The sequence below is a fragment of the Rhinoderma darwinii genome, chromosome 1 (assembly GCF_050947455.1).
Source record: "Rhinoderma darwinii isolate aRhiDar2 chromosome 1, aRhiDar2.hap1, whole genome shotgun sequence".
NCBI classification, from domain to species: domain Eukaryota; kingdom Metazoa; phylum Chordata; class Amphibia; order Anura; family Rhinodermatidae; genus Rhinoderma; species Rhinoderma darwinii.
This window is the reverse complement of record NC_134687.1, coordinates 150,841,700-150,858,272: the sequence shown is the minus strand read 5'-3', so window position 1 is coordinate 150,858,272 and position 16,573 is coordinate 150,841,700. Positions and strand designations below refer to the sequence as shown.

Genomic DNA, 16,573 nt, shown 5'->3' with positions numbered 1-16,573 from the left:
GTATAAAATTTACTTAAAGGGAAGGTGTCACGGAAATTTTTTTTTTATATAATATTGCTTTTAGTATGTCATTAAAATCTATTTTATTTATTTATGTTTTTGTGTTGTACTTTTAAATTTTTTCTTTCTTTTACTTCTCTATGGGGGCTGCCATTTTTTATTTCATCTCTGTATGTGTCGAATAACGACACATACAGAGATGGAATACGGCACATACATCCCCATAGAGAATGCGAATGGGAGCCGTTCCATTCACTATATCATACGCCGTCTGTGTGGGAACTGCGCATGCGCCGCTCCCACACAGACCAAAAGGAAGGTCTTTGGTAGAGCGACATCTGGCGCCATTTTCATGTGGACCGGAAGGCGCGGCCGGACGGTAAGATGACGACTTCCGGTCGCGGCTTCCGGACATATGGTCAAGGCAACACAGACGTAAGGACTAGGAGTGGAGGCGGCAGGAGCAGGTAAGTTATGTTTATGTATGTATGTTAGTGTTATACTGTCTGATTACCACTGTATCTAATCCTCCTACACTGTGCATTCGCTCAGAAAATGGCGGCACACAGTGTAGGAGGTTTGAACATTCAACCCCCTCCTTTCTCCTGGCACTAGCCAGGATAAAGGAGGGGGGATTGTGTGAGCACACTAGCGCGAGTGTGTCTACTCCAAATTTGCAGCATAAAGCAATGAGGTTGCTTTACCACATGTCAATGTTGCAATTTTGGTAATTTCTCCCTCTAGTGACCAGCACATGGAAATGTTATAAATTAGAATCTAATTTATAATATTTCCTGACTTGTGAAAAAATTTAAAAAATTAAAACAATGTGTAATCATTTATATACTAACTGTTTAACTGAAAAAAATAAAATAAATTCTAGTGACACATTCCCTTTAAAATTACAGAAAAAGACCATACTTACCATTACAAGGGCATGTTAAAACACCAGTTCTCAGAAGGATGCAGACAAGCCACAAACTATTTTGTACCTGTGCTACGTTCCCCATGTAGCATTGTGTCTTCCCTGCATCCTTCTGGGAACTAGTGTTTTCACCTGCCCTTGTATCCATAAGTATGGCCTTCATCTGTGATTTTAAAGCCACAACTTACCCCTTGGTCCACTGGTTATTAAAACTGCAGAGTCTTTTTTCCTATCAATCCTTGAGCTAAGAAAAGCAGCTTGGTTTGTGACTACATTATCTGAAAAGGTGAGACACATAAACACTGTCACAAAAAATTACATGAAATTCATGCAAACAAAACCCCCTTTGTAAACGGTTACTGTGGACAACATTAAAAGGGTTCTCAGTTTGTAAAATGCCTACTTGTTAGAAGGGTCCCTTGACAATAAGCAGATCACAAAGTGTTCCCACATCTGTACCCAAGCGATCAGCTGAAATGTGGGGAAAGCTGGCAGGGAGTGATTTCCCTGCAGCGCCACCACAGAGGAAATTGAGCCTTACACAGTACCCATTATAATCAATAGGTTACATGTGTAATTAAGGACAAGACAGGTCCTCCGAAGTAAGACATGCTCTTTGTAATTGCTTTTCACTTTGGCCAAAAGATGAGGATCTCGAACAGGGGAACCCGCTCTATTAACTTAGAATTACCTATTCGGATCTATGAAAATGGGTTTTCGAAACTGGCCAACCCCTTTAACCCTAAAGTGCTATGTGAGGTACAATATAGGACTAGGAAAGGCAGACAAGAATATGTTGTTACTAGGAAGGATCTGACAGGTTAAAATTCAACCTGTCCCATCCTTCTTTCCCACAATTTATTAAGCTATGCTTATAATGATCTATTAGGCCCAGCTTGAATCTACAAAAAGAAATGATAAGCAACCTTATCTTGTTTACTCCAACATTAATAATCAAGGTAATATCAGCAGATTTATGTAATGACAGTTCCAGTATAGAAAAGAAAGGCGGAATCTGGAAAAGGGATAAAAAGTAGTAAATAAAGATCCATAACATCATAGTCGCTTTACTCTGCAATGTAGGTACCTATTTCAATTTCCACTTCTTCTCCATTAGCAGGGTTAAGGTGGCACAGGGACTGCCCACCTTCAAGGCTCCACACAAAAACGTCACCATTATGATTGGCTATAGCAACCATATCAGAGGAAGATGAAGCCAGACAGAGTTTGTGTTTTTCATGTTCATTTATCTTTATATAAGAAGAAAAATACAAACATATAGATATATCTTTATTCTGTAACACGGTGGTGGCAAAATGATCATAATCTTTTAGTAGGTTTCAGGCCTCATTTACACGAGCGTGTGCGTTTTGCGCACGCAAAAAAACGCTGCGTTTTGCGTGCGCAAAAGGCAATTGACAGCTCCGTGTGTCATCCGTGTATGATGCGCGGCTGCGTGATTTTCGCGCAGCCGCCATCATAGAGATGAGGTAGTCGACGCCCGTCACTGTCCAAGGTGCTGAAAGAGCTAACTGATCGGCAGTAACTCTTTCAGCACCCTCGACAGTGAATGCCGATCACAATCTACACCAACCTGTGAATAAAAAAAGACGTTCACACTTACCATGAACTGCCTGCTTCCTCCAGTCCGGTCTCCCGGCCGTTGCCTTGGTGACGCGTCCCTCTCTTGTCATCCGGCCCCACCTCCCAGGATGACGCGGCAGGCCATGAGACCGCTGCAGCCTGTGATTGGCTGCAGCCTGTGCTTGGCCTGTGATTGGCTGCAGCCTGTGCTTGGCCTGTGATTGGCTGCAGCTGTCACTTGGCCTGAATTGTCATCCCGGGAGGTCGGACTGGAGGAAGAAGCCGGGAGTTATCGGTAAGTCAGAACTTCTTTTTTTTTTTACACGTATATGTATATTGTGATCGAAAGTCACTGTCCATGGTGCTGAAACAGTTTAAGTCTTTCAGCACCGTGGGCAGTGACTGTCTCCTGACGTCGCGTACCCGAACATTTTTTGCCGGGTTCGGTTAAAACGAGTTCGGCCGAACCCGGTGAAGTTCGGTGCGCTCATCTCTAATTTGACACTCCGTTTGGATGTTTGTAACCAGAAAAGCACGTGGTGCTTTTCTGTTTACATTCATCCTTTTGACAGCTCTTGCGTGATTTTCGCGCATGCAACGCAGGACCGTCAGTGTGGCATGCGTTGTTTTCACGCACCCATTGAAGTCAATGGGTGCGTGTTGCGTGAAAAACGCAAGAATATAGAACATGTCGTGAGTTTTACGCAACGCACTCACGCTGCGCAAAATTCACGCATCGTCTAAACAGCCCCATAGACTATTATAGGTGCGTACGACACGCGTGAAAAGCACGCGCGTCGCACGCGCGTATAATACGCTCGTGTAAATGAGGCCTCAGAGTGGGAACCAGTTCTCTTCCGGCTTTCCACACACAAGTAAGAAAACTGTATCCCCATTAATCTGCGCCCTGTGAGTGAGATTTACTGAGCAAAATGTGCCAAGATTCGAGCAAGCTAAAAAAGTAGCCTACATGGTGTGTGCCAAAAATTATTTTTTTTAAAAGGGGCATGGATAAGAGGAGAGTGTGCGCCATTTTTTTTTTTGTGCAAAATATGGCTGTTGTAAATAAAAGTGACAGAGTACAACTCACCATATCATTGCTCCAAGTAAATTGTGGCAGTACATCTTCTAATATTACCGCATCCTGTTTTTGGTGAAAATTTAATTTTAAAGTCGATACAGGTATAAAAAAATACAGTCACATAAATAAACCCTATTGTACATATCTAAAGAGATTGCAGGCAGTGCCAAAGCAACGTCTTAAAGGAGCACTAAACCTAAAGGATATAGAAGAAAAAGGCATTTTACAAAAAATAGCTGCTAATATCATTACCAAACATAAACAGAAAAGTTTCTGGAGTGTCTTAGAACTGCAGATATTTCCGATAAAGTAGTGATCAGGGAGGGAAGACATAGTTCTAGACCTCCTGTCAGAGATTAAAGGGTTTATCTGCTTTAGACAATCACGCTTAGATCGAAGAATCTCCTGATTATAAACTGATCTCAGGGTATCTCGCTCTTAAAGGGGTTATGTGGGGACCAAAAATTATTATCAGTGTACTCAATGCAGTATGTAAGTATACTCGCAAATATACAGTACATTCCGGTCCCCCGTTGCGCTCATTCTGTGATTTTCATACATTTTTTAGCACTGCCAGGGCACCGGAAGTCTAGTTGCACAGCCTTCTTTGATGACGATGTGACTCTTCGACATGTGACCAGCAACGCAATGTGTACAGATCTGGATTTCTTCACACTTACCAGCAAAATTCGGATCTGCCCATCATAAGAAACGAATACTATATACCTTTAAATATAATACAATGTGATAGTTAGTTCATTTGCACAATAGGCAAAGACTCCATGCCAATGCAAACAATACGTACTGATTTTTGTTATGTTCTGCATAGGTGATGTCACTAATTCCATCTCTTGAGTCTGTTAGGGAATAGTAAAAACAAAACAAACATTGACAAGTATGTTGTTAGATACTTACATTATATGAATATGGAGGTGGAAATGAATTCTCCAGCAACCAACCTGTTCTATCTTGTCTAAGTGTCCTTATAGGAGTGAGAGAATGTGAGGTGTAGTCCCACATCTTTAAACTTCCATCCTTACCACTTGATACTAGTCTGTAAAAACACAACAGTGCAAAAATGTACAAGACATGGCGTAAAACGGCTAAACATCCAAAATAATAATATCACATAAATCACGCATTCTGTTTTATGACTAGGAAATGGTCTAGGTTTACCTATATAGGAGAACTGCAATCACATAATATAAGTTATCAGAATCCCTCAGTAGTCACAGGCTATTTTATGACAGCCCTTATGTGCTGCACCACAGAATTTAGGCGAACATAATCTGAAATTCCCCACAGATTTATTAAAGGGCGACCATGTAATACAAGAATGGGCTGGATGAGTTAGAGCGAGAGTCATTCTTTGTTAGCTGCTCTCCACTCTGGCTAATAGAGGGGGATCCCAAGTGGAAGTCCCCCCTTTATGACATCCATTTGACCTTATATGGCATATTGAAAGGGGTTGTCCTGCTGACATACAAATACTTTAAATTAATTAAGTACTTTTCTCTAATGTGGAAAGTGACCATTTTTACTGAGCAGATGACGTCTTGATAATGTTGTTTTATCATTATTCCTGATTTATAAGAGTCCGAAGATAGCTTACAATTGTATGCATTGAGTATAATGAGACAGCAGGGAGAATATTATTTTTATTAATTATTATTATTATTATTATTATTATTATTAATAATTAATATCAGTAGGTGTAACCCATAGATAAATTTTGTTGTATGACACTGGTCAATTAGAGCTAAATGAGCATCATGGGATATCAATTCAGTTATCACATATTCATTTATGATTATCATTGGAACTGGACTTTGTGTTCTGCAAAAATCAACCTACTTGTGGCCAATTTGACCTAAAATTACTAGAATGGCTTCTTATGTCACTATCACCTTGCATTCTCATCAGTGGGCAACCATGCTAACTACAATGATAGGCCATCATGTCATCCTCAGTAAAAAGATAATAACTATATGTTTAGACCAACTGGATAAGTGCACACTGGTATTACAGCCACACTCCTTCCCATGGGCTCTCATTAAAAAGAATAATGCTTCAATATAGTAGCATTATATTTCATTGTTTCTTCATCTCATGAGACTAATGATCCAGTCTCCATTTATCTCAGCGAGGGATTAAAAGCTTAGAAAAGACGGTTATCTGTGCTGTAGAGGATACAACGAGCATGTGTATAATTACAGGTTGCAGGTTACATAACAGTCGACAGCCAAAGCTGATGGTTGCTAAGCAAGTATATAGATGATTGCCAACCATTATATATCACAAAGAAAAATAGAACTTGATACATCCAAACACATCTTAAATAACTGTATAAAAAAATGAACATGCAAAATAACACTTCACTGGATGGAATATTATTCAGAAGGTGCCCAGACAGTCAACACTGTAAAAATATATGTATCCTCAAAGTATGGAACACTGGTATGATCATCCAACATACTGCTATTTATATGTATGTCACAAACTGCACGTGATGACCATCTTTGTGATTCCACATAACATTGATCAGTATATAAGTATAAAATATATTCTAGGTTATTTAGTATAACTTATCTATGATATTATATCTAAAGCTGCATTCACAGCACAGCTTAGCGGCGCCCCTATATGGAGTAGGACAGTTTATATACAGATTACTGTATACCGCCTGTTGTAAAGTTAAAGGTGTTGACCCATAATAGGATAGGTAATAATTGTATGATTGATACGGGTCTGAATGCTGGGACCCCCCACTGATCATTAGAATAGGGGTCCTGTGTCACCCGTTCACTCTCCTTGGGACTGAAGGAGATAGTCAAGCACTGTACTCGGCTATCTCTGTCAGAACTTACTATTCAAACGGAGGACATGGGACACTCGTTTTCATGATTGTTGGAGGTCCCACCATTGGTACCCGCCTCGACCATGCATTTATAACCTATCTGTTTATAGGTGATAAATGTTTTTCATGGGCCAAGAATACAAATCACAAGTGCAAGCTCTGTGCGGACATTGAGCCAGCAAAAATTGCTAGAAGATTTCAACTCTGAAGCCTGTAAAAGTGTGACTGCAGCTCTGTAATACGGGCCGTAAATCCATAGTAGATAATTAACGTAAAGAAAAATGATATGTGTAAACTGTAAAATGGTTATCAAAAATGCACATGTAATATAAGGTAGCCCGGCATGATCAATCAATATATAATCTTCAGTCTTAATGGTCCACTTGTCTTAACCAATCTGTTGATTCACGTGTACTCTATTAGGTTATGGCTTCAAGCCTGACATTGCTGTGACAGGAATGGAGTGACATTGTCTTGATTTCTGTGTTCGTGAATTAGGATGCAACTTGACCAAAACTGATAGCTGACGATACAGCCTGTGGCTAACAATTAGATGTGGGACAACAGCAACGTTACTTTGGCAACATAGTAGGTAGCCAGTGGGATATTGCCACAGGGGGGAATCTTTTTCTGTCATGTAGCCCTAATTATAGGCTCTTTGTTTTAAAGCCAGTGTCTAGAAAATAACTGAAAATGTCACTTTTGCTAGTGTGTTTTTCGACACAATGATCCACTCCCGGACCCCGAAGATCTCAACTATATTGAGTCCGAATAACTGAAAACTGCAGGGATGGTTGCATGGTATCTGACTAACATAGTACCTTTCTCTGGCAGACAGAAATCATAGTGCCAAAATATAAGTATTTCATGTCAAGATATAACCTGCATCACGGCAATGGAAGGAATTCTATTCTTTTCAGCAACACAGAAATAAGGACAACTTCCCTGTAGGTGTCTTATTTATAGGCAACTAAATGGTTAACAAAATCAATGTCTCTAAGGAAGGAGAAACCTTCACTTTAAAATCAAGCTTGTATCCTGGCCAGCATTCGATAAGTCACATACCTATTTCCAATAGTGTTCAGTGCTATGCATGTAACTGCAGAGTGTCCATGAGCAGCTCGTACTTCACCAACCAGCTGCCCTGTCAAGAGATCCCATGTCTTCATTACCTACATCAAAGGCACATTTTGTTTCTCTGTTTATAGGATATGAATAATTCGGATTCTAACATGTTTTAATTTTTTATTAAGAAAAGTGAAAGTCTATTGAAAATATGAACAAATAAGACATAATGGATATGTGGAACAAACATAATACTTTTGGAATGCTTTTTATTTTAAAGGGTCCAGTATGTATAATCTTTTTTTATTTTAAAGGGTACCCTTAAAATAACCTACCGTGACTGACAGCGATCAGCTGTTATCTGTAAGAGAGCCTCTCAACAAGTGTTAAATTCCCCTGCAGCGCCACCACAGGGGGAATGAAGGATTATTACAATCTGCCAATTGAAATCAATGAGCTGTCAGGGTATTGCATAGATGGGCCCAGTCCTCCAGAGAGATAGATGGACGTGCTTTGTAGCTGCTCTTTGCTCTGGTTAGTTGATGGCACTTATGAAGGAAGGTTTGACCTCTATTAACTCATAATTCCTTAATAAAGTATTTGAAAACAGGTTTTCTAAATCAGACATCCCCTTTAACTTTGTTTTAACATTAGATAAAATGCAGAAAAATTTGACTTTCAGGATAATTATCTCTGTAGATGTCACCCATAGATCATAATAATAAACATCAAAACCTTGAACTAATTTTGTTGTTAGTGAGTGGAAATATTCTTGTTTACACTGAGCCTGAAAAGCATCAAGATCGAGTCCTTTAACCCCTTCCCGTCGCAGCCATTATTACGATTTTCACTTTAGTTTTTCCTCCCCACCTTCCAAAAGCCATAACTTTATTTTTTCGTCGATATAGACGTATATGGGCTGGTTTTTTGCAGGACGATTTGTAGATTTTCACAGCACCATTTATTGTACCATGTATTGTACTGGGAAACTGGAAAAAAATTATTTGTGGGGTGGAATTAGAAAAAAAACTGATACCTCCATTTTTTGGGGGGGGGGTTTCGTTTTCACGCATTCTCTGTGCGGTAAAAACAGCATGTTAGCTTTATACTGTGGGTCATTACGATTATGGCGATACCAAATTCATATGTTTTTTAAAATGTTTTACTACTTTTACAAGGAAAAAAATGATTGTTAATAACTTTTTTTTCCGTCGATTGAGCGGTAGGAGGGCTTATTTTTTGCAGGGCGAGCTGTAGTTTCTATTGGTACCATTTTGGGGTACATGGGACTTTTTGATCAATTTTTAGTACATTTTTTGTGGAAGATAAAGTGACCAGGTTAAATAATGTTATATTGTAATAGTTTGGACTTTTACGGATGCGGCGATACTAGTTCTGTTAATTATTATTTTTTATTGCGCTTGGGGAAAATGGGAAAAGGTTTTTTTTAACTTTTAATATTTTTATTTTGTTTATATATTAAAAAATAACTTTATTTAACTTTTTTTACTAGTCCGCCTCGGGGACTTAAACCAGCAATTGTTAGATCGCTTGCATAATATACTGCAATACTATTGTATTGCAGTATATCGTTATACTGACAGCCTCCTACGAAGCCGTGCCGGAGGCGGATACGGTGGATGTCGGGAAGGGTTTAAAGTTATAATTTTCAAACCTATAACAATGTAGTACCAATAACTGTAAAGGCTTTTGTCAGACCCCCTAGAAGAACATCTGGAGAGAACTACTTACTGATCCCTCAGAGCAACTAATTATCTGCTGATGTAGCTGGTTATAGAGACAACTGGTGACAGGCTCATTGTGGGAGACAGATGGGGGTCCATGAACAACGGCACTTTAACATACAGGAGAGAAAATAACCTTTAGTGAATGTAACAGTTTATTAAAGTGTATACAATGATAAACTTTGAATTCAGTATGTTCAGACTTTTTTAGGCATTGTTCACATCTGCGTTTGGGTCCCGTTCTGTCGAAGCTTTCCGTCAGAACGGGACCCTGAACAGACACAAACTGACATAGACGGAAACCAAAGGTTGATTTCAATGGTGACTGATCCGGTGCCTATGGTTTCCGTTTGTCTCTGTTGTGCACCGGAACAGTTGTTTTGCCAGAAGCAATAGCGTAGTCGTCTATGGCCATGAATAATAAGCATACATTAGAACAGAGTGATAGGAATAAGATAGTAATCATTTAGAACGGTAAAAAAATCTAAAGACAAAATATGCCAAATAATGAAACAGCAAGAACTTCAACTGAGCAAGTTCAGTACTCGCACTATGAACGCCTATTATAATACCCTCCATATACTTTAGAGGCTATGGACACTTTTCCACTGAATTTTCGTTTTTTGTTCATTTGTTTTCTAAACACAAAATTAAGCAACTTTCTAAATAGTCTTCAATATAAATGTCTTACCATGTTGATGCTGTAGGGTCTATGCAAATTATTTTACATAGCTGGCTGTGCGGCTGATTCTGACATAGATCCGACAGCACTCTGCTGCTGGCTGCTCTCCCCCTTCTCTCAGTGTTAGGCCTTATTCACACGGCCGTGTTCGGTCCGTGATATACTGACCGCATGTCGGCCGCATTTCCCGGACCGAACACAGTTCAGGGAGCCAGGCTCCTAGCATCATAGTTATGTATGACGTTAGGTGTTCCTGCCTCCCTGCGGGCATACTGTCTAGAGTGAGTGACACAGGCTATCAGTGTAAAGAAAAAGGAGAGAACCCAGGGCAGACTTTGCAGGGGGTGGGAAGGGGAAAATCTTATGCCTCAGCATCAGTGTCAGTCAGTGCAAGGGAGAATAAATCACTTAGGGGCTGTAGAAGGAGAAATCAGTACAAGAATATAGCTGTGCTTGTATGTGAGAGCTAGTGAAGACAGCAGTATTCTGGAGTCACTGAACTCACATCCAGCATGTATGACTGGAAGGGACATGCTCACATGCAAAAAGTTTTTGAAACTAGGAGCAGGTTACAAACTGAATATCAGGGGATCTGAAAATTATTGAACGAATGAAGATTGTAGCTTGAAATAGCGCAAGTTTTTTTTTTTTTGCCTCCAGTTAACCACTAACATATCACCATGTCATATTTTAATATTATATACATATTCAAATGTTTTCCATGCCAAGATTTCTATAGCTTTTAAACCTATGTTTCTCAGGAATGGTAATAACATTTCAACATTTAATCTGTACAAAACAGCTGTTATAAACTGCTCTTAACGTTTCTACGCCAGTTTTCTGGTATATAAATGTCGCAAGTTGCGTAAATTATAGTGGAAATCTATGCTAATCTGGCATAGATTTCATTCAGGCTTGCAAAATATGACATGAGTATTTATTAATGACACTTCTATCATCAGGGTATATTGCAGCACAGTATAAATGGTAGATACATACATTTCTTGCAGCTGCAGTGCACACAGGTAGTCTGTTGCTAAGTAAAGAACTCTGAGATGATGTGAAAAGTAACATGTAGCAATATCTCCCCTGATCTGGCTTGCTTTGGATATTACATTGACCAGACAGCTGTGATTTTCTATGTCCCATACCTGTTAGTTACAGTGACACATAAAAGTCAGGATCACACACTTTGTATATATTCAGTAGTAATATGTCATAAAACTACTATTGAAGAACCTTACTGTTCCGCTATCAGCACAGACCATAAAACCGAAAAATACATGCACCCAATAAGAAAAGACATACTGTAAAATGCTTATGTAAACCTTTTTTTATCCTATAACAAGACATACATAATACATACAGATCTACACATAAATATATTGTCCTGTGATACTAATTATTTTATTGACACCTGGATGGTCTGTGTGCTCATCACCCTTATATGTTTTATTACATATTAAAGCTTTCAGATACTAAGAGTATGTACCGTAAGTACTTGCACTTTACAAGTTTTATCTATAATCCTAATTAATATTAATGCAGATGACAGTTGTTGGCTTACAAACTAGAAGTCATTTCCTACGGGTAATGCCTACCTGCGATTTATTTTTTTCTTCAGTGTTGGCTATCTTTTACCTCAATTCTATTTGGGCACAGCTATAACTAGTGACTGCAGTTGTCTAAAGTCAAAAACGTACCTTCTTTATCATCAGAGGCTCAGGCCGCTGCACTATCTGCAAAGCTAAATTCAGACTGCGTTCCTGTGTTTAAAGAGGCTCTGCCACCACATTATAAGTGGCCTATCTTGTACATTATGTGATCGGCGCTGTAATGTAGAATACAGCACTGTTTTTTATTTAGAAAAACGAGAATTTTTGACAGAGTTATGACCTATTTTAGCTTTAGGGTATGTGCACACACACTAATTACGTCCGTAATTGACGGACGTATTTCGGCCGCAAGTCCCGGACCGAACACAGTGCAGGGAGCCGAGCTCCTAGCATCATAGTTATGTACGATGCTAGGAGTCCCTGCCTCTCCGTGGAACTACTGTCCCGTACTGAAAACATGATTACAGTACGGGACAGTTGTCCTGCAGCGAGGCAGGGACTCCTAGCATCGTACATAAGTATGATACTAGGAGCCCGGCTCCCTGCACTGTGTTCGGTCCGGGACTTGCGGCCGAAATACGTCCGTCAATTACGGACGTAATTAGTGTGTGTGCACATACCCTTATGCTAATGAGTTTATTAATGAACAACTGGGCGTGTTTTACTATATGGCCAAGTGGGCGTTGTGGAAAGAAGTGTATGATGCTGACCAATCAGCGTCATACACTTCTCCCCATTCATTTACACTGCACATAGTGATATAGCTATATCACTATGTGCAGCCACATAAACACACTATAACATTACTGCAGGGTCCTGACAATGAATATACATTACCTCCAGCCGGGATGTGATGTCTATTCAGAATCCTGATACTTCTGTAGCGTCTCTGTGATATTTACAGCAAGGCAAGCGTAATCTCGCGAGATTACGATGTAACCTGTCATTTCAAACGAGATTACGCTTGCCTTGGTGTAAATATCACACAGACGCTACAGAAGTGACAGGACTCTGAATACACATCACGTCCTGGCTGGAGGTAATGTATATACATTGTCAGGACACTGCAGTAATGTTATAGTGTGTTTATGTGGCTGCACATAGCGATATAGCTATATCGCTAGTGCGGTGTAAATGAATGGGGAGAAGTGTATGACGCTGATTGGTCACTGATTGGTCAGCGTCATACACTCCGTCAAAAATGATTGTTTTTCTAAATAAAAAACACTGCTGTAATCTACATTACAGCGCCGATCACATCATGTACAATATAGGCCACTTATAATGTGGTGACAGAGCCTCTTTAAATTTGGCAGTACCATTTGAAATGGTCTTTCCCAAACGTATAGACAGACATATGTCTGCCATAGACTGCCATTAAAAAAAATATATATATGTATGCTGTGGGGTATGCATGGAGAGCATTAGAGTAAGGACAAAGTTACTATAAACTATAAATATATACAGCATCAAAAGATGGTTATCCTCAAATTTCTTCCGACTTGTGTTGGCGTCTTAGTGGACAAACAGGCACCATATATCATATTTTTGGGGACTGCCCAATACTCCACTCATTTTGGGACGATATTTTTTCTCTCATTACAAACATTTCAGGGGTGGTTATTTCTAAAAACCCGGCATTGGTACTTTTGTCATTGGGAGTGGAGGAGATTCCATTAGAATTTAGACGGCTGGTTTGCCATATTTTGTTTTCCGCAAAACTTCTTATAGCTAAAGCTTGGAAATCTTGTACGTCCCCTACCAGTAGGGAGTTGATCAATATGGTGTCAACGCACTGTTTATATGAACGCCTTTTTTATTTAAGACAAAATAGACATTCTTCTTGTGTTGCCTTTTGGGAACCCTGGACCAAGAACTTTGGTGACTGATGTGTAGGAGATCCACTTTTCTTGACCCTCCTCCCCTTCTTTCCTTTCCCCTCCCTGATCCCTTAATTTCCAGATTATTTTGTTTAATTTTTTTTTTCTTTTTAGGTTTGGAGGTCACCAATGTATGCTTATTGCTGCCCTTCAATAATTGTTGTATGCTTATTGCTGCCCTTCAATAATTGTTGTATGCTTTTTACTATTGACATTGTTACCTTGATTTCTACTTCCACATGCGTGATAAAAAAAAGTATGAAATAATCTGAAAAATCTCAATAAAAAGTTAAAGATTAAAAAAAAAGATGGTTATCAGAGAACTGAGAAGATGGTTATCAGAGAACATCCTGGTGATGTGCTCAAAAACAGATTAATAATAAAGAAATTAGGTATTTAAAGAGTATGCAGTAAAGGAGATATTCAGTGGACCTATCATATCTGACTTATAGACGTTTTTCAGAGTTTCCTATAGAGAGATAAAAAAAGAAACATATTTACACAATTGGGGAGATTAATTTATTTTGAGGTACCATATTAATGGTGCGCCAGTCTCCCCGCGACTGCAGAATACTTTTAGTTCATCAATTGGGGCAGGTCAGACCTAAGTAGAACAGTGTCGGAAACCTATGATAAATGAGTCGTTGTTAACGCCTCTGGACTCTTTTCCGGACACACTTTTATATGGCAGAAATGTGACACATGGGATTTTTGAACACGGCATTCGTCACATAAACTATATACTTTGTGCCAGCTGAACTGATAATTATTTTACCATCACAGAGCAGTCTGTAGACACTGAGTAAATTTTCGTGTTCTCATCTCCAATCTGCAAGTAGGTAATAGGTGAGGAGTGTCCACGTAATGACCCAATGGGCCAACTATAGCAAATGGGAGAAACACAAAAGAAATTTTCTTAAAAAAAAAAACTATTCAGAGTGATATGAGTGAGCAAAAGCTTCCGTTAAAAACATTAACTCTGCCCAAAATCTTTAAATCCTCTTTTATGTGCTTTGGAAATTAGCCTGAAAGACCTGACCCAGCTACTTGTATCAGTGAATTATAATATAATTCCGCTTAAAGTCTTTGCCTATGACAATGAATGATGTGTATAATCGCACTGCTTGATATTCAAAAGACCTTCAGATGTTTTTTTTTAAAAAGATTCATCTAACTAGTGTCCACCTACCACCAAATCGATTTTTTTTTATAAAAAAATAAAATAATTTGCAATTGAAATGGTTCTCTAGTTCTACATATGGTATACATGTTATAAGATAGTAAAGCAACAATATTGAGAGCCTGACAGGTATTCTACTACGAGAAAAAAATCCATTGGGTCATCCGGCAAAACGGTCCAGTTTCCCTACACATTACATTACACAAGTTGCAGTCCTTTGGCAAACAGATGTATGTATCAAGTGTATCAGTATTGTCAGAGCTGCCAGAACATGATACCTACCCAGGCACATATGGATTCCATGCACGAACAATTCTGTCTAGTCCCCCAGTTACCAGGATGTTTGCTTCCTTAGAGAAATCAAAAGTTTTGACACCTCTTTTAACCCTGAACAGGGATTCATCACTCATGTTTCTCTTGGGAGGAGCATTTCCACCTAACATAGATCTCTTGCTTTTCATGCTGCCAGATTCCATTAGGTCTTTTAGGCGCTTCTGTAAATTTTTGGTCCCATCTACACAACCTGTCCGAAACCCACTACAGTTAGTACAACTTTTCAAACATAAAAAAAAATTATACAAAACAACAATTACTATACTTACCAGGCAAAGGGTAAGAACAGGTATGTGGCACATGGTATCATGATAAATTCTACATATGCCAATTAAATTAAATATTTATTTCTTGTGAACACTTTATAATCAAAATTGCGTTTTTTTGACTTATGCTTATAGATGGAAGAAGATTAGAGCTTCCAATCTGGCCTCATAAACAAGTCACTCAGGTGGGTCTACCTAAATAGAGATGACTGGGCTTAAGCGGTCCTTTATTGCATAACACCTACCTATTATAAGTGCCGTGTAATCATCATTGGAACTTGAAATAATTGATTCAATGGAATGAACATATCTGATCTGAGAATGTACAAGAAAGGTATAAGTTATATTGGTGAAACACACAGTACAAAGTAACGTATGGTGAGGCAATTGCCGACCTAAGATAATGAATGACCTGTTTAAAACAGTTGTTTCATTATAACACATGATTTGTAAATTAATATCAGATGTGTAATTGAGAACACTATACTATCACCAGTGTCGGACTTGGTCTCTTTGGGGCCACCAGAGGAAATGATATGAAGGGCCCATCTTCCATCTATACAGAACATGTGCTCATCCACTTTTAAGTACATATCATTAATAATGTTGATATGTTATTTGTGAATCAACTCATAAAAATAGACTTTAGTGGGAAGTGATTGACTGTATCACACCAATTTTGTGCCAATTTTTGTGCTTGAACTTTGGCCCTATGAGGGTATGACTAGATGTAGCAGAGTTTTTCCAACGCAGAATTCTTAGCGCATTAAGAAAAAAATAAAATTTGTTTTTTTACATGGATTTCGCTGCAAATTTTGCAGGGATTTCACCCTTTGAAACCCATGGTTAACTATTTGAGCCATTTCTGTAACAAAATGGGCATGCTGGGAACTTGAAAATCCACTGCATGCCCAGAATTTCATTTGGATTCTTTCCGCCACATGCAAATTGTTTCAGATTTTCGATGCACAATCCGCACAGTATATCCAGGACAAATCTACAGCATCCAAACATACCATTATTGTGTCCGAGCCTGGGCTCACCAGAGGATCCTCTTGGAGCCTTTTTATTTTATTTAATTTCTTACTCCACGAAACAAAAGTTTATTGTTGTACAAGTTGGTTAAATTAGGAGCATTGATATACATAGATTGCACTTAGAGGCTCTGTCAACACATTATAAATGCCCTATATAGTACATGATGTGATCGGTGCTGTAATGTAGATTACAGCAGTGTTTTTTATTTAGAAAAACGATAATTTTTGACGGAGTTATGACCTATATTAGCTTTATGCTAATGAGTTTCTCAATGGACAACTGGGCGTGTTTTACTATATGACCAAGTGGGCATTGTACAGA

The 16,573-nt window shown here is 38.9% G+C and overlaps 1 protein-coding gene across 1 annotated transcript in view; it reads right to left on the bottom strand.

Annotated features, from left to right (window-relative positions):
- The window catches only part of LOC142737618 (cilia- and flagella-associated protein 337-like), a 92,884-nt gene that overhangs the window by 23,414 nt on the left and 52,897 nt on the right, over positions 1–16,573 (bottom strand). Inside the window, exons 8-19 of the mRNA XM_075849709.1 lie at positions 15,460–15,529; positions 14,898–15,138; positions 14,211–14,316; positions 10,939–11,090; positions 9,265–9,367; positions 7,513–7,619; positions 4,550–4,644; positions 4,396–4,447; positions 4,271–4,316; positions 3,600–3,653; positions 2,013–2,175; positions 1,114–1,203 (exon numbers count right to left, since the gene is read on the bottom strand). Of these exons, the coding sequence (XP_075705824.1) occupies positions 1,114–1,203; positions 2,013–2,175; positions 3,600–3,653; positions 4,271–4,316; positions 4,396–4,447; positions 4,550–4,644; positions 7,513–7,619; positions 9,265–9,367; positions 10,939–11,090; positions 14,211–14,316; positions 14,898–15,138; positions 15,460–15,529 (1,279 nt within the window). The remainder of the gene's footprint in view (positions 1–1,113; positions 1,204–2,012; positions 2,176–3,599; positions 3,654–4,270; positions 4,317–4,395; positions 4,448–4,549; positions 4,645–7,512; positions 7,620–9,264; positions 9,368–10,938; positions 11,091–14,210; positions 14,317–14,897; positions 15,139–15,459; positions 15,530–16,573) is intronic.